This window comes from Xiphophorus couchianus, chromosome 5, assembly GCF_001444195.1.
Source record: "Xiphophorus couchianus chromosome 5, X_couchianus-1.0, whole genome shotgun sequence".
Taxonomy (NCBI): Eukaryota; Metazoa; Chordata; class Actinopteri; order Cyprinodontiformes; family Poeciliidae; genus Xiphophorus; species Xiphophorus couchianus.
In genome coordinates, this window is record NC_040232.1 from 22,049,222 (window position 1) to 22,075,652 (window position 26,431).

Sequence of the window (26,431 nt, forward strand, 5' to 3'; positions counted from 1 at the left end):
AGGTCTAAAATGTTCACTGCTTCAATGGTTTGGGGCCAGGGCCAGCCCAAGCCTCCATGGGGCCCTAATCGAAATGTGGTTTTGGGGCCCTCTATTTCTGCTAACAATGTGAACTGGCTGCAATCAGCAGTCTGATCATTAGATCATTCACACACCTGCTATAAACCTATTGCCTCTCTGGCAGTGCTGTTTACATTATATACATGTATAATATAGGATACATTTATTGGCCAACTGATTTATTGACCAGTTGATTTCTGGGCACTGATTTCCTTAATTTTGGAGGAACATGATCTGCTGATACTTACATGTGAAGTCCATCTTATCCCCTGATCTTATCTTCATCAGCAAATGTTTAAAAATCAGTCTCTGTCCTCTTCTGCTCTACAGTGAGAGGTTTGACTGACAGAACGACCCACCAGGTCAGGTCTGAATGATTATAGTTAACAATATTCACCCCACTGTTGCCAACTCAGTGACTTCCTTGCTATAATTAGCGACACTTCAGACAAAAAAAAAATTCATAACAGCCAAAATCAAAATCGGCAGGTCAGGCTTTTTAAGAATCGGTAACCAGGGATCGGCCAGAAACTGCAATCAGTGCAGCTCTACACACATATTCTTTTACATTACATTACCAAGGCACATTAAAACAAACCTTTATCTTGGCTTTTTTCTATTCTCCCTCTTTCTTTTGTCCCGTCCTGAAGGATAAGTCCTTTTTTGAGTCATTGTTTTGCTTACTTAACTTCTGACCGGAGCATTGGACGTTTGGATGCAGCTCATGGTACCGGCGAAGCGTGCGGTACCTACCGCGGCCACCAGGGGTCCCCAAGAGCAATAAATATTTTTCTTTTTTTATCCATAAAATAATTATTTCTACATAAATGATCAAATATATATTATTGTAAAAACAAATCACTTCATAGTGAAATTGTGTTTTTTTTTATTATAATAACATAGAAATTATTATTAAAAAAGAAAAAGAAAAGAAAGAAATCAGCTCCACTGAAGGGGACCCCTCAGTGGCCGTAGAGCCCTAAGTGGCTGCTTAGTTTGCTTATGCCTTGTGCCGGCCCTGGTTAGGCCCATTTCAGATGTACTATTGAATTAATTGATCTAAAAATGTTGGCTAGTTAACTAAGGCACCTTAAACAAGTAGAGCATCAAGTACTTACTACTCACTTATATGTACATTTTTTGTCTGCAAGACTAGGACAGAGTAACTGACAGCATAACAAAGGCAGAGGAACAACATGCAAACTGAGATGGCCTTGGTTAAGTTTACAACCTCAAACCCTCATTTTTCCAAATCACCACACCAGGCAGCCAGGCATTCCACCCTCAGCTGAGCCCATATTTATCCAGGTCTCAGGGGTTTTTTAGGTGGTAATCATACGCAATTATGCTCCTATAAAGTAAACAATGATCCACAGGAATTACAAAAAATTCCAGTCATTCTCTACGGCAAGTTTTTTTTTTTTCTTGAGAATTACATCTGTCAAAATATAGCTTCCCTTTTTTAATATTTTGCACACATGATGCCCCATGGTGATGTTAAAAGATCAGCAGTGGTACAAAAAAAATATATAATAACTTTTATGGATTCAGTGGAAAATGTGAGTAGGGCCGGAAGTTAGCAGAAGTTAGCAAGTGTTGGGATAAATCGGCTCATTTACAGCTGGAAAACATTAAATTCAAAAATATGGACGCTAATAATAAAAATAATAACAATAGCTACCTGGGAGGGCTCCGGGGTGTCCGGGGCCCTGGCACTGTACGGCTCTCAATACTATTTAATGATAAATAATAAATTATCACCTCTGATAAAACAAAAAATATCTATGAATATTTGCAAATGACATTTCAAATTTTAGTGAGAGAAGAAAAACTTTTTTTCTAAATGGATGAAATGTTTACCTTTGATAAATTATCTCTATTTTTTGGCATTTAATAACCGTACAAAAGTATGTTCTTCTCCAACCTCTGATTTTATAATCATTTTGATAAAAAAAAAAAGTCAGCGCAGACAGGATTTCCTGGGATTTTATTTTTTGTTATTTAAAGTGTTACAACATTGCCAAAACCCTGCAGTAATGTTGATAGATTCTAGTCCAGATGTTTCTCTAGTTAAAGACGGCTGCAGTTCAGCAAAAGCTTGTTAAGCCACTAATTGAAATCTAATGTGTTGCAGCTGGGAAACTTCCAAAACAGGGCCGTGTCCCTTTAAGACGAGGTTTTAAAACATTAGTCTTGTCTGAGCAAATACAGTGACTTGGTCAGAGGTAGTCTAAACACAGATAACACCGCCACCTAGTGGTAAGTGTACTTATCCTCCAGGCCTTCCTCAAAGTTTTGCCCTCAGTCACGCTAAGTAAAAATAAGTTTTACTCAGCTTGACCGCAAATGTTACATGACCTTGTGAAAAAGAGACAACTTATAATTTCTGATAAATATCTACACAACAAGAAATGTGCTATCATTTCAAAAGAGTTCTAATTCCATTCTAATTCTATTTTTATGTTTTAAAATAAAGAAACAAAGCTTTTCCAAAAAGAAGATTGGCACATATTCTTAGGATGTTGGGATTTGTGATAAATTATGAATAAAAAAGATACCCCTAATGACGGGAGAAATAGAGTGGACGGGTGAAATGTATAATTTAAATTTGTTCATGATGTGCTTCAGCACAGGAATAGAAAGTCATTTATTTAATCATTAAATTATTATTGTCTAGCTTTTCTAACGACATCAGTAATACAAAATATATTTAAATATAAGAAATTATGTAACACATAATTTCATATATTTAAAATATATTAATAAATTATTTCTATATTTATTTCCAGTTTTAATACATTAAAACTAAAAATAAATTTAATACATTAATAACACATTTAAATTGTTACTTCACACACACACACACACATATATATATATATATATATATAGATAGATAGATAGATAGATATATATATAATTTTACAGGTAACCTCTTTACCTCTATTTCTTGTGCAAATTTTCTCTCTATTTAAAACTGGGTTCAGTTAATCTCACCAAAAAGTGCCACTGAACCAGGAGCCATCAGCGCACATGATAGCTGGTCACCTGTACCGCAGTCGGCCCCTCCCCCTCCCCCTCCCACTCCCCCGCCTCAACGGCTTTTGCTTGTTGGGTGGGGGGAGGGAGGGAGGTACGTCATGAGGGTCAAGCTTCGGCTTTCTCATTAGTCCTTATGCTTGTCTGTCACGCTCCGTGTCACCTGATTGGACTTCCGCATTAGCGGTGTCCGTCCACGCTGTACCTGTCTCGTTGTGAGAGGCTGACGACTCTTCCTGTTCCACGAACAGATCCCGCCCCTTTCATTCAGCTCCAAGGAAGGAAGGAGGAACTCCTCGAGCCGCGTGTGACACTTCTAGGGTGCAGCCAAACTGTGCTGCAATGTGGTTCCTAGGAATCGTCTAGCTGCTCCTACCTTCAGTGGGGAATAAGGTCAGACAGTCGGGAATCTCAAAAGCTACCTTGGAGGGCTCCGGAGTGTCCGGGGAAGGTGCTGCGAGTGGCGCAGAAGTGAAGCGTGGCGCAGAATAGGAAGGCAAGAGGGGGGTCCCTTCCTGTGTGATAACAGATAGCTCCATTTGCTTGGTTGCCACCGCGAGGCTGACGTAGAATAATGGCGGAGCATCACCAGATTTCCGAGAGCAAACACAAATCCTCGCTGACCTCCGCGGCGACGTACTCTGGGAATGGCCGCAGCAGCACCGCGGCGGCGGAGAGAGACGGCATGGCTGGCGCCGGGGGAGGTCTGTCCGGCGGCCTGTCGCAGCCGGCCGGCTGGCAGTCCCTGCTGTCTTTCACCATCCTGTTTCTGGCCTGTCTGGCCGGCTTCAGCTCCAGGCTCTTCGCTGTCATCCGCTTCGAGAGCATCATTCACGAGTTTGACCCTTGGTAAGTTGTCTTCTATAAAGCCGACTGGTTGCCAAGATTTGCGGAGCCTTCTTTAAGACATATTCCGGTGTTTCCTCGCAAGTTTTCTGGGTGTTTGGTGATCCTGAACGTGCTGTTGCTGATAGAAAGAAGCGCTGAAGCAGCAGCAGCAGCGTAGGAAATTTGGGGAATGATGACAATTTCAACCCGGAAACAAACAGCTGCGCCACCAGTCCCTCTACCAGATTTCTCCGTTGTTTACTCAGCGTTCACCTCTGACTTTGTTGCTCTGGAGCAGCAGCACTGATTGCAGGCTGTAATGTCCACATGTTCTGGTTCTCAGCTGCTTTGCAGTTTTGCCGCACACTACAGAAACTGTTCCTGTAGACGTTGGAATGTTCCTTAAGTATCAAAACCTTTACTTTAGTTTTAGAAGTGAAATTATCTCATGCAGCTGATTGTTTTTTTAAGTGCCTATCTAGTGGTGCACACTTGCACACTGATCAGAGTTTAGATTTTCAAAGCTGAATGCAAAATCTGCTCAAGGAACAAATATTGAGGATGATATTCAGACATGCACTAACCAGCCAGTTTATTGAGCACAGCTTATTGGTAGATGGTCTCCCTTTTAACTTCAGGTCTGACTGAGTTCCTCAAGACCTGAATGTAAGGAACTGTTGGAAATATTCCTGAGATATTAGCCTGTTAACCTTGTTTCCATCAAGGTTCTTTATGTACATTTTCCAATGTGTGGAGAAAATGGAAAATGTTGACGGAAACAGCAAAATTCAAGATAACTTGCTCGATTTTGCAAAAATGTTTTTACGCTTGCTTGATGTGATTTTTGGCTTTTCCAAGAAAGAGTTGATGGGCTAAAGGGGAGATGGAAATACATTTGTTGAATAATTTCAGACGTAGTGAACACTCACATCCACTGGTGTGTCTGTGTCTTACCAGACTCATGAAACTCGCATTATCCAAAGTCTAGAACCCCAGCTCAGAGGGGAACACTGTCTTCATTTTCCTGAGATGTGTGCTCCATGCTAGTTTGCAACCTCTACTTCCTGTTTATTACAGCCACCAACATTGGAGAAAAATCCTGCTTAGCCTGGTTGATTCCCTGCAGACCAGTTGATGGGAACATACCTAAATCACATTTTCTGTTTTTTATTGTTGTTCTTTTTTGTGACATTTTTAAAGTTCGCTTAATGTTCACATGACACTTGGATGGAAAACATAGCTACAAAGATCTTCACCATGATTCACCAAATTATCACCATGCAAAGCTCCCAGTCCAACACTTCCCAAAGGTTCTCTGGTTGACATGTGGTGAATGGAATCAAGTTGATCTTCAAGAACATGCTCTGAGATTATTTGTAAAATTGAGCAGCTGCAGATGGGAAAGAAATACTCAGTTTGTGCCAATTCTCTCACACCTTTATTAATATTGTCATTATTATTATTAGCCTTTATTTCACCAGAAAAAAAATTAAACATCTCTGACAGCAGCACACAGTTTACAGAGCATTCACAGCAAAACAGAAAAAGTTAACACCAACATAAATAAGTTAGCTAAAAGACTCTACAAGTGAAACATTTACAGATGAATGAGTCCTTCTCAGAATCCATCTTAAAAACATTTTAGTGACAACAGCAACCTGAGGTTTGTGTATTTCTGATCCAAGAAGATGGAGCAGAAAACTGAAACGATTTCTCTCAAAGTTCAGTTTGGACTTTTAAGTCCTAAAGGTGAACATTCCAGTTTTGTAGACCAACAAATACAGGGTGTCCCAAGCTTGGTAGCCCACCAGGCTTCTAATTCACTGCAGGAAACCCTGAAAGTTGAAGGACGAAGTCCAAGTATAGGATTACAAATAAAAATGCACCAACGATTGAGTCTATGAGAGACTAAGGCCATCAATCCAACCCAGTTGTATAATGTGCAGTGATGTTTAAAACCTAAACATGTTTGCTTTACATCACCAGCCTACCAGAAAGGATGGAAAAATGCTTTCAGATTTACCCCAAAATTCTGACTTTACCATCTAAATGAAATACAGACTCATCAGACAAGACAATGTCTTTCCTAACCTCTGGTTGTCTATCTGTGAGGTGTGTCCGAGTTCAGGGACTGTGCCCTTCAAAGGCAGCATCTGAAGGTTGATTACATCACAGCGCTGCGATGAAGGATGGCCAAATCCGAAGGCTCCTCCAAACATATCCTTGTTTCCTTGGATTTAAAGGACAGGTGGTGTAGGATCCTTAGCAACCCACCTATCTTGAGATCCATTGAAGGCTGAACAGGAGATTCCAGAAAACGTCCTAAGCCAGGCAGTCACCCGTCTTTGCTATTGCTGTTACTGGTGTATAAAAACCCCTGTAATAAATAAACAATGCTTAGGCGCAAGTAAAGCCTGGTGGCCCACCAGGCTAATGATATACTGAGGGAAGGCCTGGGAGATTTGTTTTTATAAATATGGTGATCGAAGCAGGAGTGCAGTTTTAAACATAAGTACATTAAAATCTGGGGTTGCAAAAGTTTAAAACTTATCAGTTTTTAAGGCGTTTATCATCCCCATATACATGTTTTAGTGTGATTTATTTATTTATTGTTAAAAAACTTGTCAAGTCACCCCTGGCAGGCTGCAGAATTAGGTCACCAGTGTTTTCATTCAGACGAAGGGCTACTTTGTTTTTGCACACTACATTTTTGCTTGGTAAGTGCAATTCATAAAACAAAATTGCTGCTTTTTTTTTTTTTGTTTTGTTTTATTTAATTTGAGAGTCCAACAGCTTACATTCTAATCTCAATCTACCCAAGCCTTCTATTTGGCCGTTGCGTTTTCCAAGTCTGCATTGCATCACTGAGAAGCGTTTAATGATTACTGAGTCTGCTGGTGTGGATTTAACGGCCGGCCTGGTGTCTGTCTGCTGGCTCACACAGAGCAGACCTGAAAGCTCTTCCTGGGTGAGAATCCTTTAGTTCCTGCGCCGTCGCTCTCCGAGAGCCTAATGCAGCACGGCACGGTGAAATTTATTCTTACAGTGCTTCATTGTTCCATCACCCTCCTCCACTGTTTGACAGGTGGCTTTATGTAAACGAGATATTTGGTTAGCTGGGGAATCGTGGGAGTCCTCCTGTGTGTGTCTGTGTGTGTCTGTGAATGTGCCTGTGTTCTGTCCTTTGCCCACATCAGGAAGTTAGTAGAATATTTAGGCAACGTTTGGCCAAAACCTCACATCTGGCTGATGTTTAGGGATTAAAGACGCAACAATTAGACTTCTGCGTGCCGGTTTCAGTTCCTAGTCATTTTAAATGATTCAATCTTTTTTTTTTTCTTTTTACTGATGGTGATATGTTTTTAAGAACATATAAAAACTATATTCATGCTATATTTTTCTAGTTTTTCTCCTATGAGTACTTTTTAGGAACTAGGTTTTACTAATATTTTAAATCAGAAATGAAATCAAAGTATTGATTTTACATTGGAAATGCATAGAAATGAGAAAAGAAGCTTTTTCTTTTATTCTTTATGTGAGTAAATGATGTACCACTATACCAGTATCCTTAACAGACAGCTGGATGTCCAGATTCAAATGAAAACTCTTCAGATTCAGATTCCAATGATCAGGACCATAATGACTAACAAATTGGCACTCCTAGCACTGGAGATGAGAACGTGAAGTGTCTTGTTGTCAACGGTGACTTCCTGCCTTTCTATTAATAAGTTCAGATAGCCAGTCTCCTGGTTGTAAGGTTTACAAGCATGTTTTATGATATTCTTTAAGCTGATTTTGGCTTACAAGCCATTTTAAGTTGTCATGTGAATCAAAGACAGATTGATTACAAAGTTAATTATCAATTAATGAATTAGTAAATTAATTGCATCTTGCTGCAAATTTTGTATTCCTGTTATCTGCTGGAAGTCTTGCTCTCTCTCTCTCTCTTGCACCCTGAATGAACCGCAGCCATCTTTCCGTTTGCCTAATTAAATTTTTAAACACCTTTTTGATACCGGAGATAGCTAGCTTTAATTAGACTTTCCTCAGTAAGGCCCTCCACCCCAAAGAGTGTTGTCTTCTTCTGTGGTGCCCATGCTGTGTCTGATTCAGTAGTCAGCTGATTTCTTGTTGCATCTCTGATGGAATCGCTTATTCTGAAAGGAGTTTTCACTCGTCTAGTGGAAGTCTTGTGTTAAATAAACCTTTGATATATATTCTATATATAATAGTGGGAGTTTTTCCTTAAAGGGTGAACAGGAAGTGAATTTGCTCTGGTTGATGACAGTGTCCCTCATGGTGCCTCGCTACAAGGTTGCTATCTTTTTGTTCTTTATCTTTAGGAAGAACATTGTAGGAGAGCAAACGGTTGTATCAGTCCCCTGCTGTGCTGCTCCCTCTCCTTCCTTCCTCCTCACCTCCCCCGCACCCCACACCCTGTGTCCCTTTGATGCGTCTGGTTAATGGTCCCTCTCCTTCAGAAGCTCCAGATCAAGCCACTACAGATCTGACAGTAATCGACGTTGGCATGAGGCAGCTAACCAGTAGTTGGTAGTGCTTTGAATGTTGGTCGTGTTAAACATGCACCGATCAGCAGCAGAATCAGAGCAGAGAGACAAACGGCTTCATTAGCGCTCATCTCTGTCTGGTGCGCTGAAGCTGGTTAGCTGGACCTCCCTCTGAGGGTCTGGCTCCATCTGAGCCACGTCTCAAACGCCGGCCGACGCTCCAGCTCTACGGTAATGCCTTACACATTCCACAAGAGTATTCAGTTATCACTTCCAGTGGCCTTCGACTTCTTTGTGGCCAATTTAAATTCATGAGCCATTTTGAAGCATAGAAATTCCACTACATTTTTGGAAAAAATGTTGCTGAATGTGGCAAATTCCATTCGAGATGAGATGCTTGAAATCAAGACTAAAAACCCACCAAAGATACCTTTGATTCATAACTGAAACATTGATCCAGACTTTTTATGTACATTTGCTTCATGATTTTGATGTGAGCGTTTGAGAAAATGTAATGTTCATCGCTTGCTAGTTAATGACTGCATGATGTTTCTATGATATAAAGCATTTTGAACTGCCTTGTAACTGGAATGTGCCATGCAAATAAACTACCAATGTTTTTTTTTTTTTTGTAATAAGTGACACTAACTGCGTTTTCATTACAACTGTGCTCAAAACCCTTTTTGATATTCCACTAATGTTGAAAAAGCACAATTTTGCAATATCTGTGTTTCCATTAAATTAGAAATACAATCAAAATCACATGTGAATAAGTTTGTTCACTAAATAAATCAGTAGTAACATCGGGTTGTTGACTCGCGTGATGTGCAAAACGTCTTTCCATTGCAGTTTTACAAAATGCACTAATTTTGTCGCAGCTGAAACGGCACCTCATCCTAGCGCAAAAACTTTATCAAAAAACCAAAACAGTAAGTTTCTTCGAAATTGACGTGTTTTCTTGAACAAATTGTATCCATCCATTTTCTTACACCCATGTCCCATATGGGGTCAAGAGGGGTGCTGGTGCCTATCTCCAGCGAGGGATTTTGGGCGAGAGGCAGGGTACACGCTGTACAGGTCACTAGTCCATCGCACGGCAACACAGAGACAGACGAGACAAACAACCATGCACACACACACTCACACCTAAGGAGAATTTAGAGAGACCAATTAACCTAACAGTCAGGTTTTTGGACTGTGGGAGGAACAGAACCCACCATGCACAGGGAGAAGATGCAAAGTCCATGAGAAAGGTCCCTAGGGCGGGAATCGAACCCTGGACCTTCTTGGTGCAAGGCAACAGTGCTATCAACTGCCAATGTGCACCCCCCATGAAAAAAAAAAAAATTTGTAATTAAAATTGTTTGGTCAGTGGAAGCAGCTGGTGTCAGATGTTATAAGGTCACAATACACCTTGAATGTTCATATCTTATTTTCTAGACCTTTGTAGAGGTAGATGAGATTGGTTTCACATGCAGGTATCAGTCGTTCGCTCAAAATGAAAGAAATCAGGGCAATCGATCGGCACATTACTGCTCCTTTAATACCAACATCCTATTTGCCTCATCACTAAAACTCCCATGTTTTTCATAAGTCTCTGCAATTTTAAACTGCATCTGTTTGCTGATATGGTGTAATGTTGATGCTTTCATATAATACTGTGAATATCTGAATATGGCACATTAACTTTTTCTAGTACGAAATCCTCACTAGTGTAAAAGATCCATCCATATTCATCCTACATAAGAGTCCTTTGTATTCGTGAGTAGACAGTAGAACAGTTTTATACTTTAGTTCTCCAACATTCAGCCATATACACACATTCCCTGTCTTGGACTGCCTGTTGAGTTCAGTCTTAGCGATTTATAGTATTTTTTAAAAAGGCTCAGATTAACTTCAGATAACTGGTTAAGGACATGTATAAAAATATTTACATCCTAACAGTGGTGCATAACTTAGATACTGAAGCTTTAGATGACCTCATTTTTCATGAGCAGTAACGGTAGAAAGACGCCTCATCTTCACAAAAGGCTTTTCAGCACTGTAAAAGGGGGATGTGCTCATTTAAAGTGTGCCATCATACCACATTGCAGCTCCGTTCCGATCTACTGCCAGGTCTGGTTAAACGCCGAGCTGTAGCGTTGGTGTGTTTCCATGGCAACACTTCATTCAGTTTTTCCTCCATAACTGCTATGGCATTTATCCTGAAATTCCACATTTGTTTGGGGCTGCTTCATCTGCGTTTTGGTAGATCCATAATCCTGTCTTTCAATGTGTTTTTTAACAATAGGGCGTCTGAAATCAGATCCTCTTGAGGATTGTTTTTACCAGGCCATATGCTTCGCACATCTCCCCGAGTACTGGTGATGTGGACATCATAAAAATAAAGCTTTCTGTCAAATTTCACTCTGGTGTTTTCTTATAACACTGCTCCTGCATCTGAGGTTGCTTGTAGCCGACGATTGTTGTGCATGGAGTTGGATCTGTCACAGGTTTCTGCAGACATGCTCTGTATCTGCTCTGCAGCGTAGCCTGCCTTTTCCACAGTTCAGTCACACATTTTGTGGGGCTTCTTCCTTATGCTCCATCATTCCACAAATATTAAAGTTATTTTTTCTAGAACCTCTCTGTTGGTAAACTATTTTGACTTGCATAGTTAGAGTCTTCCATCCTGAGGCGAGCTGACTCGGCAGCAAACCAAACTTGAGCCTCTGTGAGTCTTGTGTTTTGACTCCTCAGTTCCTGTAGAATTTCACCTTAAAACTCTCACTCTTCTTTCATAGATTTTTTTTTACACTTTGTTTAAAGTAGTTTTTTTTATTATTTCCCAATATTTCAGGGTCAGGAAGAGCAGTGTGATTTTCGTCCTGGTCGTGGAACGCTGGATCAGCTCTACACCTTCGGCAGGGTCCTGGAGGGTGCATGGGAGTTCGCCCAACCAGTCTACATGTGTTTTGTGGACTTGGAGAAGGCGTTCGACCGTGTCCCTCGGGGAGCCCTGTGGGGGGTTCTCCGGGAGTATGGGGTACCGGGCCCTTTGATACGGGCTGTCAGGTCCCTGTATGACCGGTGTCAGAGTCTGGTCCGCATTGCCGGCAGTAAGTCGGGCTCGTTTCCGGTGAGAGTTGGACTCCGCCAGGGCTGCCCTTTGTCACCGATTCTGTTCATCACTTTCATGGACAGAATTTCTAGGCGCAGCCAAGGTGTTGAGGGGATCCGATTTGGTGGCCTTAGGATCTCATCTCTGCTTTTCGCAGACGATGTGGTCCTTTTGGCTTCATCAGATCGTGATCTGCAGCTCTCGCTGGATCGGTTCGCAGCCGAGTGTGAAGCGGCCGGGATGGGGATCAGTGCCTCCAAATCCGAGGCCATGGTCTTGAGCCGGAAAAGGGTAGAGTGCCTTCTCCGGGTCAGGGGGGGTGTCCTGCCCCAAGTGGAGGAGTTTAAGTATCTCGGGATCTTGTTCACGAATGGGGGAAGAAGGGAGCGGGAGATCGACAGGCGGATTGGCGCAGCGTCTGCTGTCAAGCGGGCGCTGTACCGGTCCGTCGTGGTGAAGAGAGAGCTGAGCCAAAAAGCGAAGCTCTCGATTTACCGGTCGATCTACGTTCCCACCCTCATCTATGGTCATGAGCTTTGGGTCATGACCGAAAGAACGAGATCGCGGATACAAGCGGCCGAAATGGGTTTTCTCCGTAGGGTGGCTGGGCTCTCCCTTAGAGATAGGGTGAGAAGCTCAGTCATCCGGGAGGGACTCAGAGTAGAGCCGCTGCTCCTTCACATCGAGAGGAGCCAGTTGAGGTGGCTTGGGCATCTGGTCAGGATGCCTCCTGGACGCCTCCCTGGTGAGGTGTTCCGGGCACGTCCCACCGGGAGGAGGCCCCGGGGAAGACCCAGGACACGCTGGAGGGACTATGTCTCTCGGCTGGTCTGGGAACGCCTCGGGATTCCCCCGGAGGAGCTAGAAGAAGTGGCTGGGGAGAGGGAAGTCTGGGCCTCCCTTCTGAAGCTGCTACCCCCGCGACCCGACCTCGGATAAGCGGAAGAAGATGGATGGATGGATGGATTTCAGGGTTTTGCAAAGCAGAATAAGGTCTTCTCGCTCTTGATCATTACTTCCTGGTACAGTTCTTGAATTGTAGGTTATCTTTTGTGAGGCATTATGTGCTGTGTACTTCTAAAGAAATACAGACTTGGGGAGCTCACCACTATCCATCGTGTCATAGCACCATCAAATCCTCCCCTCAGAACCGTCTCTGTGATTAAAGGGGCACGTAGTCAGAATTTAGCCAGCTATCGTCATTTATAATCGATTGGAACGTCTGTGACAAAGACTGTGATTGGCTGTAACACTTTTGTACAGATTGTTAACCTTAGAAGTGAATTTCTATGTTGCAAACATCCTTGTGCTGTTCAAGCACTCTGACAGACTGTGATGATGAAACTGCTTTGTAATAAGCCTGAAGGTCCTTCCAGAAACCCCCTAATGTCATCTTGTTTTAGTTTGATCTTTTGGGCTTACTCAACGTCACCCATGGCAGTTCAGTAACCAGAGGTGTTGCAGGGTAAAACAAGGTCCAGTTCTGTGATGAGAGCTGCTTTGCAGATGTGTTCCTCGAACATGTTCAACTTATTTGCAGTTCACCCCACATGCTTTCTCCATTTGGTCTCTCGTCAGAGCTGTTTACTACCATCAGCGGCTAATTGGCTTCTTTTTATTTGTCTCTCTCTGCCTGTGGAGGCGTCCTGGTCTGACCTTACTGGCATCCAACAGACCATAGCAGGAGGTACGTCTCTATTAAATATTGCCAAAGTGAAGGTTTTGCCAGTTTTGCTGAAGTTCATCAGTTTGACAACATTTCTGTACGATTTAGATCTGTGCACTTCTTGATTACTGTAAGGATTATACATGGATCTATATGCCTACATGTTTTTAATACTGAAACTATTGATTTGAATTAATTGTGATGAAATGATTATTCAACTAATTTAGTAGTCGATCCATCATTAAAACTGCAGTATGTAGCAGCTGTCACCATGTCGTGACCGTATGGCATGAGACAAATAATCTGTGAAAAGATTGATCTCCTCCACCTCCCTGATCTACTATTCTGTCTGAATGAATTCACTGGTCCCAGGCCAAAACAACCAATCAGAGCCAGGAGGAAGGCCTTAGTGCTGTCAATCATCCTGTGTACTTGCTGCTCAATTTGCTAATGGCAGAGAAACAAACTTACTGAGACAGAAAAACTGGTTTATCTGCCGTCATCAGTGGCCATACCAACTAACCTAGAATTCACAACAGACTGTGTGATTGTGATTGACGGCGCTAAGACCCGCCTCCTGTCTTTGATTGGTTGTTTCTAGTTAGCACCGAGAGAAGGAAGAGGAGCTGTTTTTTTTCCCTATTTTTTCTCACAGATAATTTCTCATAACATATTGTCATGACATAGTGACAATTTCAACAAATATATAAATATATATTTTTAGAAATATATTGCAGTATGTGTAAATATACACATACTACAGCATTAACTGCAGTATGCAGAACTTAAAAAAGGCTATTTGCAAAAAGAACAACATTCTTTGGGCAATAGTTAAGCCAACACTAACACTATACAAACAAAACTATACATTTTACATTTAAGATTAAATACATTTTGTCTTATTGGTGCATCTCTACTACAAATGCCTCTTCTTCCTTGATCACACTGAGCTACAGAAACATTAGCTTTCTGGAGTAGCTAAAATGATTAGTCATTATTATTACCAGTACCTTTGGAAGTTTCCTCCTCAGCTTATTTGCAGTAGAATACTACGGAGCCCTCCAGGGGACATGGGGAATTGTTTTTCTTTTGCGTTCCCTTGCAAAACTTTTGCGTTCCCACGCAATAATCTACTGATCAGCTTTGCGGCATAATTGAATACTGTAAGCCTTTCTTACGGTGGCCGCCGTATTTTCTGCCTTAATACAAAGTTATGTAAGGTTTTTGCATGTATGCTAATATCTCCTTGTGAAATAGCTAACATTTTATATTTTTTTCTTTAGTATAGAAAGGCACCACAAACCTATGATATAAACAGAAGCCTTCCGTAAGGAGGAAAGAAATAAAAATACATCCAAACTATTTGGACTATTTCTGAGTTATTATCGCGGGTAATAAGTCATCTGACAGTTTTGATTGTGTCTCTGTTGTGTTCGTAGTCTGAATGGTTTAAAGAGCTGCTTTCAGTGCCGCTCCATCTTAGCCTTAACAGACATAAACATGCAGTAAAAAAAATCGATTTTCAATCACTGTTTTGCACCAAACAGTTAATAATAATAAACACGTTTTCACTGAGGCTCTGTAAGAGCCATATGAATGAAATAAGTAATTATTGATATGACAGGAGCAGCGGCTTTGACACTTGTGTGGTGGGTGTGTCGATGTGGGCGTGGCTGTCATCAAGTATGTATGGGAAGGTCACTGGCCTGCTGGCTTTGTGTGTATGAGGAAGCAGTAGAGCGGGGTGGTCAGTCCTTGCAAAGTTTGGAGCATGATAATCAAAATGGAATAAATCGATAATTGTGACAGAACAAAGAAGTGGTTTGGAGTTGATTGATACACGGACAGATGAGATTGTTACTGTCATTTTTTAGTCCTACTGTTTGGAACTGGAATTTGAGTTGATTGACTGAACTCTACTGTTGGATTGAATGTAAATATGACTGAGTTAAAATTGCTCCTGTTTGTTCTGTGCAGTGCCCTGTGGTGACACTTGGGGTGAATCAGCCTAAATGAGCTGATCTGAACTCAGTGTGTACTCTTCTCTGTGGTTAAGACAGAGTGTTTGCCAATTTCTGTGTCCAAACACAGTTGCACTCTGCATGTTTGAATAATCTCTCACTCATTGGTACTGTATCATATTGCGCTGTGGAGTAGTGCTGTACCACTGTAAGCAATATTAATGCAGCAAACTGCATGGAGGAATGCCATTCATTTTTCTTGCTCCTGATTGGCTGTACTGCCAACAGTAGAGATGAGAAAACAGTGGACGTTATCTTCCATGGTAGTGCTAAGACGGTTTTCACTGTGTGTATTAATGTATATTTGGTGTTCGAACTATTAAAAGAAGGGGTCTCAAATATTCATAGACTGTGGCCCCCCGGGAGTCCAGTATATTACCTTTGTAGTATTTGTTGTTTAAATCTAAAGGCCTTATAAAAAGACTTAGCCTGGTGGCACGCCAGGCTTATAATGCACTTGGGGGAAACCCTATAACTGACAGACCCGCCCACCAGGGCTCAGTCAACAGTCACCCACTGTTACCAACTTAGCGACTTTGTCTCTAAAACAAATCCATATTCGTCAAATTCAGAATCGTCAAGTCGGCTTTTTAGAATTCAGTGTTTGGCCGGAAAACTGCAATCAGTGCACCCCTACTTGTGACCGATAGTCATTGGAATCAGGGCTTTTATGCTGTGAAAGCATCATTTTAATCTTGGTGGATCTTAACTCGCAAGCTCACTGAAACAGTAATCCTCCTCTCACTTCTGAAACATAATCTAATCATAAAGGTTCCAGCCCTACAGAGTCTGAGCTGTTAAGCTGTTCTCTTTAACGACTGAATAGGTGGAACAAAGAAACTTGATGATAGCTGAGAAGTTTTTTTTAGAAAATATAAATACCGGTATGGTACAAAAACAGAAGCAGAAATGATTAAGAAAAGTCAAAAAAACAATGTCACAAAATCTAGCACTTTAGAGGTCTAACTGAAAAATATATTTTGAAATTTGCTTAATTACCTTTTTTTTTATTCCATTACAGCTGATTAACAGTGAAATGATGCATTGAGAAGAGTCCCCATGGCTGCTGCTAAGGAATATTTATCATGATTAATGATCTTTGTCCCACTTTATTTGCTGACCTAGTGAAATGAAGAAAAGCTGGGGTTCTGTATCTTTCAAAGTATTACAACATATTCTGTACTTCAGAGCACAAACACTGAAAATTATTCCAACTTCACCTGTTAAAATGTTTCTGCTAGCTTTTCTCTTTGGGCTTTACGACACAGCTGAAAAACATATTGTGATACAAGAGTTTCATATCAGTCAATATCGATAATTATAATTTTTTTTTTTTAATATCTGAAATACTGTCAAACTGATGATATGATCTTTCCTTTCTTACAGTTTTCTTATTTTTAAACAATTATGAGTCACGGTGGCAAAACATAATCTGCTGCTGCGTAAATTACCCAGTAATTTGTTGCTAGGTAACCATTGAGTGAGTGAGTTGGTTGATGCTGGCTGTGAGAATTTGAGCAGGTAAAGCCTTTCCTATGTCTACATCCCCCAAAATGTTGTGCAGTTCTGGATCAGATTTTGGTGAAAGTGTTGAATATTCCAACAGATTATCTATTGATATTGATCACGTGTCGATCGCAATACATATTTTTGATTTATTTGTCCAGCCCTGCTCTCTCTGTCTCCTGTGGGTTTTTTCAGCTTACTTAAATGTGAACATTGCCAGTCAGCATGGTTTAGATGTCTGGAGCCCATTTTAAAGTTAACAGGAGGATTTTGAGGAAGGCGAACGTTTGGCAGCATTACTATCGATTGCTCAATATTGTGCATGTTCTCACATAGTGCTCGTAAAGTTTTATGTCTTTCTCTTACCGTTGCCCGGCAACTGTCCCTCTTCTCTTAGTTTGCTTCCTCAGTTTCATTGAGCTGGTGCCCTAAGTTCCCCAACACTGGGCTGTGGTAGAGGCCAGTGTTGTCTCATCAGTGAGAGGAACAGCTGCAGCGCTAGTCGCCTACTCATCAGTAATTATTTAGAGAGCAGCAGAGGAGAGGAGAGTGTGGACAGATTGGGCTCTCTGCCCAGCTTCTGGGCTGTGATGAAAAGAGCAGGTATGTTCTCTGAGAGCTGCTCTGCTGCCGCTGCACACCACACTGTGCTGCTTCAACCTTTATGGAACAAACTTCTGCTGTCATCTGCTGGGGCAGCAGCATCACAGCCAGAGAGGATATTAAGATCTGGAATTAGTTTTTCCCTCCTGCTTTCCTTCATTCTTTCATTCGTTCCTTTATTCCTTCATTTATTCCTTTCTTCCTTCTAGGGGGCACCGACTGCAGTTTTCTGGCCGATTCCAATTTTGGCAAATACCAATTTTTTTTGTTTGAATTGTTGCTCAATATAGCAAGAAAGTTACTGAATTTCCACAGTGGGGTGACTTTTATTAACTGTAAACGTGCAGACCTGACCTGGTGGGCTTGTCTGTGAGCCAGACCTTTCACAGCAGAGGCAAAGAGGACAGTGGTTGATTTTTAGTCCTTTGCTGAGGTAGATAAGATCTGTGAATAAGATCGACTTCACCTGGAAAACCTCCACAGGTGGAGACGCTGCAGGAACATCCTGATCCCATCTCTGAACCAGGTAGCAGTGGCCATGAGCTCCTCTCAGATCAGCTTGAAGGAATCTGTGTTGGATTGACTGAAGTGAATCTTCTGTAGCCTGTAGGAATTTAGCAACTCTAGTGAATGTTAAAGTAGTTTGCTTATTTCTGGTGCCAAACTACACGATGCCGTTTGCTTTCAGAACAGGTGACACCTCCCATCCACCTTAGAGTCCTGGGAGGGTGAAGGTCAGTTGGTGCTTGGTTTCTTTGTTTTGCTCCCACACACAATTTTCCTCTTTTGTGCCCCTTCCCCTTACTGCTGCATCTCACTGTTATACTGAAAGAAAATCCTTTCTATGGAGTGTCTACAGGTTCTGTCAGGTCCAGAGCTCACTGAGCAGAGTTCACTCAGCCTCTGCAAGACGTTATTTAACCCAACACCAGGTTTCTACAGGGATCAACAGGGTGGTGCATGTGTTGCCATGGTGATCTCAGACGTTTGTCTCAAAATAAGGAATAATAGAAATGTATTTTTTAAAATGATGCCGCTCACAAGTATGGACCTGAGAGAGGGTCAAAATTATTGTATAATTGGAAAACAAAACTTGGTCAAAATTGAAAAAATAAATGTTGAAGCCAGCTGTTGAATTATGATCGGGGGAAAAGATGCATTTGAAATAAAAAGAACATGTAACTAAAGTTCCTTTTAGTTTGAATAAATATTTATTTACATTTTTTATTACACTTTAAAAAAATGTTACTTAATTTTTTTTCTTTGAAAATTTACGTCATGTACTCTGCTCTTGTACGGTGCAGAGTACATGATGAGCTGTACGGTGCTGTGGCAGAGCGAGTCCAACACAGATGGAGGCCGCTGCTTCCCAGCAATTGTTGGTGCATTTCCTAAATTAACCAAGTGCTCCTCTTTTTTTTTGTTGACTCATGTTGCAGGTTCAACTACAGGTCCACTCACCACCTGACCTCCAATGGCTTCTATGAGTTCCTCAACTGGTTTGATGAACGAGCCTGGTATCCTCTTGGTAGGATAGTCGGAGGCACGGTAAGCGTTATTTCCACTTTTTGTCTTGCGTACCTTGCAGGGCAGCTTCTTTTTATTCTCTGTATAATTCTCAACTAGCATACTATGATATCATGGATAAACCATGATATCATAGTATGCTGATCTGATTCAGCTAAGTTACTACCCTGTAAGTTCTCTCCTCTTCTGTATTGCTCCTGTTTCTCAGTTCTCCACCATTAACTGATAAAACGACTTCAAAACTACATTTGTTTCATCAGAAGCAGAGAGAAGAGCAAAAACCATATTACACCGGGTTTCTGCGCACCCTTAAAAAGTCTTTAATTAATTTTTAAAAATTAGATGGCCTTAAAAATGTTTATCACAGGGATTATTATTTAGGACTATTTAAACTCATATTCTATGTAGTTTATTTGCATGTAGCTTAGTCTTCATTCCGTTCTGTGACTTGAGGTAGTTGAGGCCACCGCTAGCTGCTAATATACCCTAGCTAGATAGCTGGGTAGCTTTTTTTTATTGCATCTATCATGGGGATATGTACATTTATGATTGGTGCTGGACAATGTTTGTCTTTGCCACTGTCTCACTTCTGTTGCCAACCCACAAGATGTTGCATGCATTCTGTGCAAAAAGGCTCAACACTACTACAATATCAAATATGCATTTTTCTTTTGTACATTTCTGTCTTAATACAGGTCTTACATTTCTTTCATAATGGTCTTAAAAAGTCTTGGAGAGTCTTAAATATGAGCTGGTAAAACCTGCAGAAAGCGTTATGTTAATGTTAAGAGATTTAGTAAAAAAATAAAATGAAATCTAATAGTAAATAAGACTAATATTAGACTATTAGGTCTTATATATCAGTTAGAACTGAAACAACCAGGATGAGTGCAGTGTATTATTGTCCCAGTGCTTTTTAACCTGATTCATCCATATCATTGCAGTCTCATAAATATGATCTGTACAAATCGCTTTAACTTTGACTTAAACTTGCAGGACTAAATGTTCAGGTTAAACTACTGGTGTCTTTCTGAAGATTGCACATTGATGTAATTAAACTACCATAAGTACCTGTCATCGTTTGTGTGAAAACAAGTGGTGGACCTTTTACGCTAAACTGTACCCTGAGTTGTGTAGGTGACTTTTTCATTGAAGTGTTTGTTTTTTTGTTCTTTAACTGGAGTGGTTTGCTACCCGTCTGCTCCCAGGTGTACCCGGGCCTCATGGTGACGGCGGGCCTCATCCACTATGTGTTGAACCTGCTCCATCTCACCGTCCACATCCGGGATGTGTGCGTTTTCCTGGCGCCTGTGTTCAGCGGCCTGACCTCCATCTCCACTTTCCTCTTGACGAGGGAGCTGTGGAACCAGGGGGCGGGGCTACTGGCGGCCTGCTTCATCGCCATCGTCCCAGGCTACATCTCCCGCTCCGTGGCCGGCTCCTTCGACAACGAGGGCATCGCCATCTTTGCCCTGCAGTTCACTTACTACCTCTGGGTACGCCCAAGCAATTTCTAGCAATGTCGATTATTATGACTTGAAACTCCACTTAGAAGTGTTTTATAACCCAACTTAAATTACATTTCCTCTTGGCATCGTCTTCCAGGAAGCTGGAATTGGCACATTTCCATTTCCAATCTGTTCAGTTCCAATTAAATTGGGCTAAAATGGAGTAAAAACAGGATTCCATTGTTCCATGTTGACTATGATGAAGTTGACTCCAATAGTCTTTTCACCTTCCTCATTGACTCTTTCTGTACTTTTTTAACCTCACCTCCTCCATCCTTCCAGCAGCAGCTCTAACCTGAGTCACTTAGTCAGGCCTCGTTAACCCTGTTATGGCCTCATTAGCCACTGCAGGGGGAAAATGTGCAAGACACGGCGCCTTACTTTGTATCAGTCATTAAAAAATGGAGAAACATGATGAATAATTCAACAGTTGGACATGCTGCAACAGAACAAAGTCCTAAAGTATGGAGTAGCTCAGGCTAATGGAAGCTTTTCATGTAGGTGTGTGCATGTGTGTGTGAGTGAGTGTGTGTGTGTTAATGCTCTCATTTGTGCACTGCAGGTAAAGTCAGTCAAAACTGGATCTGTCTTCTGGGCCATTGGCTGCTGCCTGTCCTACTTCTACATGGTGAGGACTCGCACACAAATGCTTCTTATAGTTTTATTTATTTTTTGTTTGTTTCATGACCGTAAATGAGTTATTGGTCACTTCTGTTGTGATCACAGTACTCAGATTTTCTGTTTCTGTCTTTAATCACAAGAAAACATTTACACTGCCTCATTAAAGTATTAATAACCCAGGATCTTGTTAATACAAGGAAAAAAGGGTCAGTTCATATTCAAGTATGTACTTCTTGAATGTAATCCATTTTTTTGCAGTCTGATTCAATATAAAATTGCAAATTAGAGTGCAGTTCCACACCGTTCACTTGACATGACTCATGATGCTGATCAGGACCAGGCAGGAAGGGATGGCCGCGTTAGGGAGTGGATCAAAGTGTCACTTGTGCTTTTTTAAATCACCGGAAATCCCCAAAGTGATTCTGAGAGTTGTTGAATATGAGCTTCAAACCACAAACCTTGAATGAAAGTGTGAGCCAGTCATATTGACACTCCAGAACAGTCACTCTGGCTCATCTTTCCCCCTACAAAAAGTCAGTGTCATCATATTTCTCACAGTCTGTGAAGCCCTGAAGGCCAAGCATGGAAAGTCTCTCTCTCTTTTGTTTTTTTTAGGATGATTAAGTTGAATCTGCAATATGTAAATATTTATTACAACTTCCACTATGACCTGACAGTATAATGTGGGTCAGATAACCAGTGAAAAAAATAAAAGCTTTAATAGAAAACGTTTTTGTTGAGAGGCAAATTTTTCTAAATAGTTGTTTTTGTGATGCCTCTTGTGGCAAGAAGAGGTATGGCACAAAGATGCATTCTTCTGTGCAGTAAAGGTAGAAAGACATGGCACAACACATTGCCCACCCAACCAACTGCAATAAAAGGACAGGGCAAAATAAAAATCTACTCTAAATTTGTTTGATGATAATACAGATCTGACGAGTCTGGCAGTAATCAGGCCTGGATGTGAAAAGTAAAGTTGAACTCAGATTTCTAAATTGCGCTTAATCGCAGCTAATTCATTATTTAACATAGAGGTTGTTACCTTTTCACTGGTTGTTCTATTTTTTTTGGCTCTTTTCCCTTCATAAACGAATGCTTTTAATCTATTGGTGATATGTGAGAACAAGCAGTTTGTCATTGATATCTCAGGCAATGCTCTGAATGAAGTAAATATGTTGTGCTGTGTGTGGCAGGTGTCAGCCTGGGGCGGATACGTGTTCATCATCAACCTGATTCCTCTTCACGTGTTTGTCCTCCTGCTAATGCAGCGCTTCAGTAAGAGAGTCTACATAGGTGAGAAGCAGCAGAGAGACAAGCTCTGCAAAAATTATCCTATCTGTTTGTATTAAAAACATAAACTGAATGTTTGTTGGGTTAGCTTTGCATGCTTAGCAACTCCACTAGCAGAGAAAGTACTGAAAGGGTGAGTATTCAGGAGAATGTTTCCTCTACGCCCTTCTGTTCATCCAGAATGTTTCCTGGATGAACTCAGTGTAGAGCTCTAGATGCTCCGGAAATCAATTGAATTAGATTTTCATTGAGTACAAAAAAATAGAAATATGATTTTACTCAATTTCATAATCACAAAAATCCTTTATTTATCCAAAAGGGAAATTAAATGTCATAACTTGTCATGCATGCATCTTCAAAGAGTTGCTGTGGATGGTGGAAGCCTTTCTGGTAGCAGTCAGTTTTGCAGCAAATCTGAAGTGGCCTCTGACTGAAGACAGTTATAATATTCAATAGGAACATGTCTGTCGTTGGCAAGCACTGCTTATCCATTTCATTTGCTTTTGTCACTTCTCTTTAAATCTGTACTTTCTGTTTGCTCCGGGGCAACAGCTTTTATTAACATAATTTACCAGGATAATCTCCAGTGTGGGATGAAGATCAGTTAGCCTGGTGTGCTTGATCAGCCGCGCCTAGCTACCTTTTTTGTGTAATATCCTATGAAAGCTGCCATATTGGACCACACCCAGCTTTTCCACTTTGACTGTTTTTCCCCAGTCATTTCTTTCTATTCACCTCAGGTATATTGAAATCATTTTTAGAACCGGAGAGTGGCCAACTCATATAAAACCTAAAGTCAATATAGGGTGTATTTATTTATTGATTTACTTTAGGTGTATCTGTGCTGGAGGTTTAATCATTAACCTGCTTGTCTCTGCAGCATACAGCACCTTCTACATCTTAGGCCTGATCCTGTCTATGCAGATCCCCTTCGTGGGCTTTCAGCCAATCAGAACAAGCGAACACATGGCAGCAGCAGGTACATGACCAATCAGAGCGAGTGACGGAGGAAGTTGTATTTAAACAACTTTCCCTGCTGATGAATGTTAATCCTAGTGTCACATGTCAGATTATAGTTTTATAAAAGTCTTTTAGAACTTTAAATGAAGATTACATCACAGTTTGAATCTTGTAATAACATAACTACAGTATGTTCAGATTGAGTGGATGCGAGTCCTCATTTGTCATTTTGTTGGATGGAATATTGCAGCGTTCCTAATGTTTTGCTCCTTTTGCCTGTAGGCGTGTTTGTTCTGCTGCAGGTCTACGCCTTCCTGCAGTATCTGAAGGACCGACTGACCAAGCAGGAGTTCCAGACACTCTTCTTCCTGGGAGTCTCTCTGGCTGCTGGGGTGGTTTTCCTTTCTGTCATCTACCTAACATACACAGGTAGGTGGGGCTTTAAAAAAAAAAAAGATATTTTTGCTTTGCGCTAGAAACAAAATCTGGATAAATATTTTACTGCTGGTGCTTTGTAGCTAAAGATTCACAGCTTTAGACTCTTTCACTAAATATTTCTGTCGTAATCCAACAGAAATAAGACTTCTCTGGAATCCCTCTGACCATTCATAGATCACAAGATTTTCAAGAAGAATAATGATGGAGAAACTATGCTTAAAATTTTCATAACATACCTCACCTTAATCATGCCTTCTGGGTCTTGTTAATGCATGTTCAGGAATGTCTCAAAAAATTAGAATGCCAGAAAAAAGATTCATACATTTTTATCACTCATTTTAGAAAGTGAAACTCATTTCATGCATATTCTTTGCATATAGTGAAATATTTCACGCCTTTATTTCTTGTCATTTTGATTATCGCTTACAAATAATGAAAATTCAGTGTCTCCGAAAATTAGAGTATTGTGAAAAAGTTAGAATCATGGTGTCCCAATAAGTAAGGCTGTTTACACACCTGATAGGCCAGTAGACTCGCTTCGAGCGCAGACCAAAATTGCAACATTTGTTCTATTTTTAGCTGCTTTGGTTCTCTTTCACACTTCACCAAGAACCACTGAAGGAAATGACATGAAAACCTCTGATAAAGACATGAGCACAACTTTCTTTTTCACAGAACGTAAAAATAATGGAGTGGCATCAGACGTTAGTGGTTGTAGGATTTGGTTTTGTAAAAGACCATGAACCATTTCTCCCTCTAGTGCTAGACTCATGCATTTGTTTTGGTTGCATTTACCCAGAATGCCCTGAGCTATTGTCCACTTCCTCCTTTTGGAGTGGTATCCAGTCAGCTTGGCATTCAAGAGGATTCACCGCACCAGAGTTTACGTCAACCGAATTGAGACGTAAGGTTGTAGATGGACCAGAGTTAGATTTTTTTTTTTTTTTTTGGTCTGCATCAGAGTTTGATTATGCATTCGCACCTTCTCAAACAAACTGAACTTTGACTTAGTGAAAATGCCTGCAGAGGTTTCCAAAGCCTCTAAATGGTGAAAACAGTTATTGACGTCCTACATAAGGAGAAGAAGCCACAAAAGCTTTTGTAGCTTCTGAAGAAGCTGGTTGTTCAGAATACTGCATCCAAGCACAGTCATAGCAAGGAAGGAAAAATTGTAAATCTGCACCAGGACAGGGAGAATTGCAGCCTTGACAGGACTGATGAGCAGAATCCATTCACAAATTTTGGGGATCTTCACAAGGAATGGACTGAGGATTAAAGACCTGCTAGGTCCAGATGAATCCTATACATGGGCTACAAATGTTCTGTTCTTGGTGTCAAACCAGAGAGAACGCCTGAAGCCTCTTACCTGGGCTAAAGAGAAAATGAACTGGATGGTTGCTTAGTGGTCCAAAGTCCTCTCTTCGGATGAATGGTTTCATTTAATTTCAAATATTAATGTCCCAGAGTCTGGAGGACCAGACTCTTAGTCTAAGTCCAGAGTAAGGTTTCCACTGTCAGGGACGGTTTGGGGCGCCAGATATGAGTTTCACTTTCTGAATCGACTGACAAAAAGTATGGAACTTTCTCAACGTGTTCATTACTGTAGATGTGTGCCTATATATCCTGTTGCTGGCCGGTTGCACAAACCATCACCCCCTCGACCCGCTAAGCTAACTCGTCCGTCGATGGTCAACCTCAAGCTCGTTTGACAAATCACTGGCGTAACAGAGGCGTAATGACTTCTACCTGCCCTGCCTCATGGAGATGGCTAACAGGCACTTTAATCCAGTGTTTTGTTAAATGGGTTCTATGAGATCACCCTGAAAACCTGAGATTAAACGGCTGCCGTTGTATTTAGTTTGGATGATGAAGCTAATTGTCTGGCAAAAGCTAATGCGGAGCTGAAGAGCGCTTTAGTCCATTCCTGTTCATGCCGCAGAGTCGTGCTGCGAGGGAAGAACTCTGGAATTAGCGAGCAAAGGTTGTTTTGATAGCAATTACCATGATGGGGCTTTTACCCTGTCAGTGATAATGGGTCTGCTTTTTCAGCTGGTAACTCAGGCACAACAACAAGCTCACTACAGCCAAATCACTCAGTTCTAACAGCTCAGGAACGACAAAACGAGGTGAACACTCTGCCGGCCGCTTCTCTTCTTAGCTGGCAAAATGCTGTTAAAATACTTTTTGTTCCACACGGAGCCTGTTCTCATTCTTAACACATTTATGCTAATGACATAAACAAAATAATAAACCCCTTGGAGAGAAGGGCAGCCATTTACAAATATACAACACAAATATGATACTTTGTTTTCCCCCCACACACTTTTACGACCTGTTCTTGCTAAATCGAATCTAAAATCTAATCTGTGTTTAAAAATGTATGCTGTTTTTACTGTTTCTGCACAAATCATCTAGTTATGACAAACTGCTAATCAGAACCATAACTGCACAGGTGCTACAGCACTGAAGCAGTTTGCTCAAAGAATTAGCAGCTATTTCTGTTCAGATAAAACACAATCATCCTTATTATTTAGCCCTCTACCCTGTCATTGGTAGTACAAATATTTGATTTATGGGATCTAGAAATGATGTGTTTTGGAAATAAAGTATTACATGTATTAATTATGCAGCAGGTGGCAAAGACTTACCTCAGTGAGGAAGGAAACACACAGATAGTGTGTTGGCATAAAACACTTTTAGTGCCCAGTTTGGACCAGATTACTGCTAGAACAGATTAGAATTTGTGCTCAAACCAA

The 26,431-nt window shown here is 41.1% G+C and overlaps 1 protein-coding gene across 1 annotated transcript in view; it reads left to right on the plus strand.

Annotated features, from left to right (window-relative positions):
* Nucleotides 1-3,220: 3,220 nt before the first annotated feature.
* The window catches only part of LOC114144183 (dolichyl-diphosphooligosaccharide--protein glycosyltransferase subunit STT3B-like), a 29,274-nt gene continuing 6,063 nt past the window's right edge, over nt 3,221-26,431 (plus strand). The window contains exons 1-7 of the mRNA XM_028016726.1: nt 3,221-3,948; nt 18,771-18,879; nt 20,067-20,354; nt 20,929-20,994; nt 22,181-22,280; nt 23,158-23,256; nt 23,520-23,666. Coding sequence (XP_027872527.1) covers nt 3,674-3,948; nt 18,771-18,879; nt 20,067-20,354; nt 20,929-20,994; nt 22,181-22,280; nt 23,158-23,256; nt 23,520-23,666 — 1,084 coding nt within the window. The 5' untranslated portion in view covers nt 3,221-3,673. The remainder of the gene's footprint in view (nt 3,949-18,770; nt 18,880-20,066; nt 20,355-20,928; nt 20,995-22,180; nt 22,281-23,157; nt 23,257-23,519; nt 23,667-26,431) is intronic.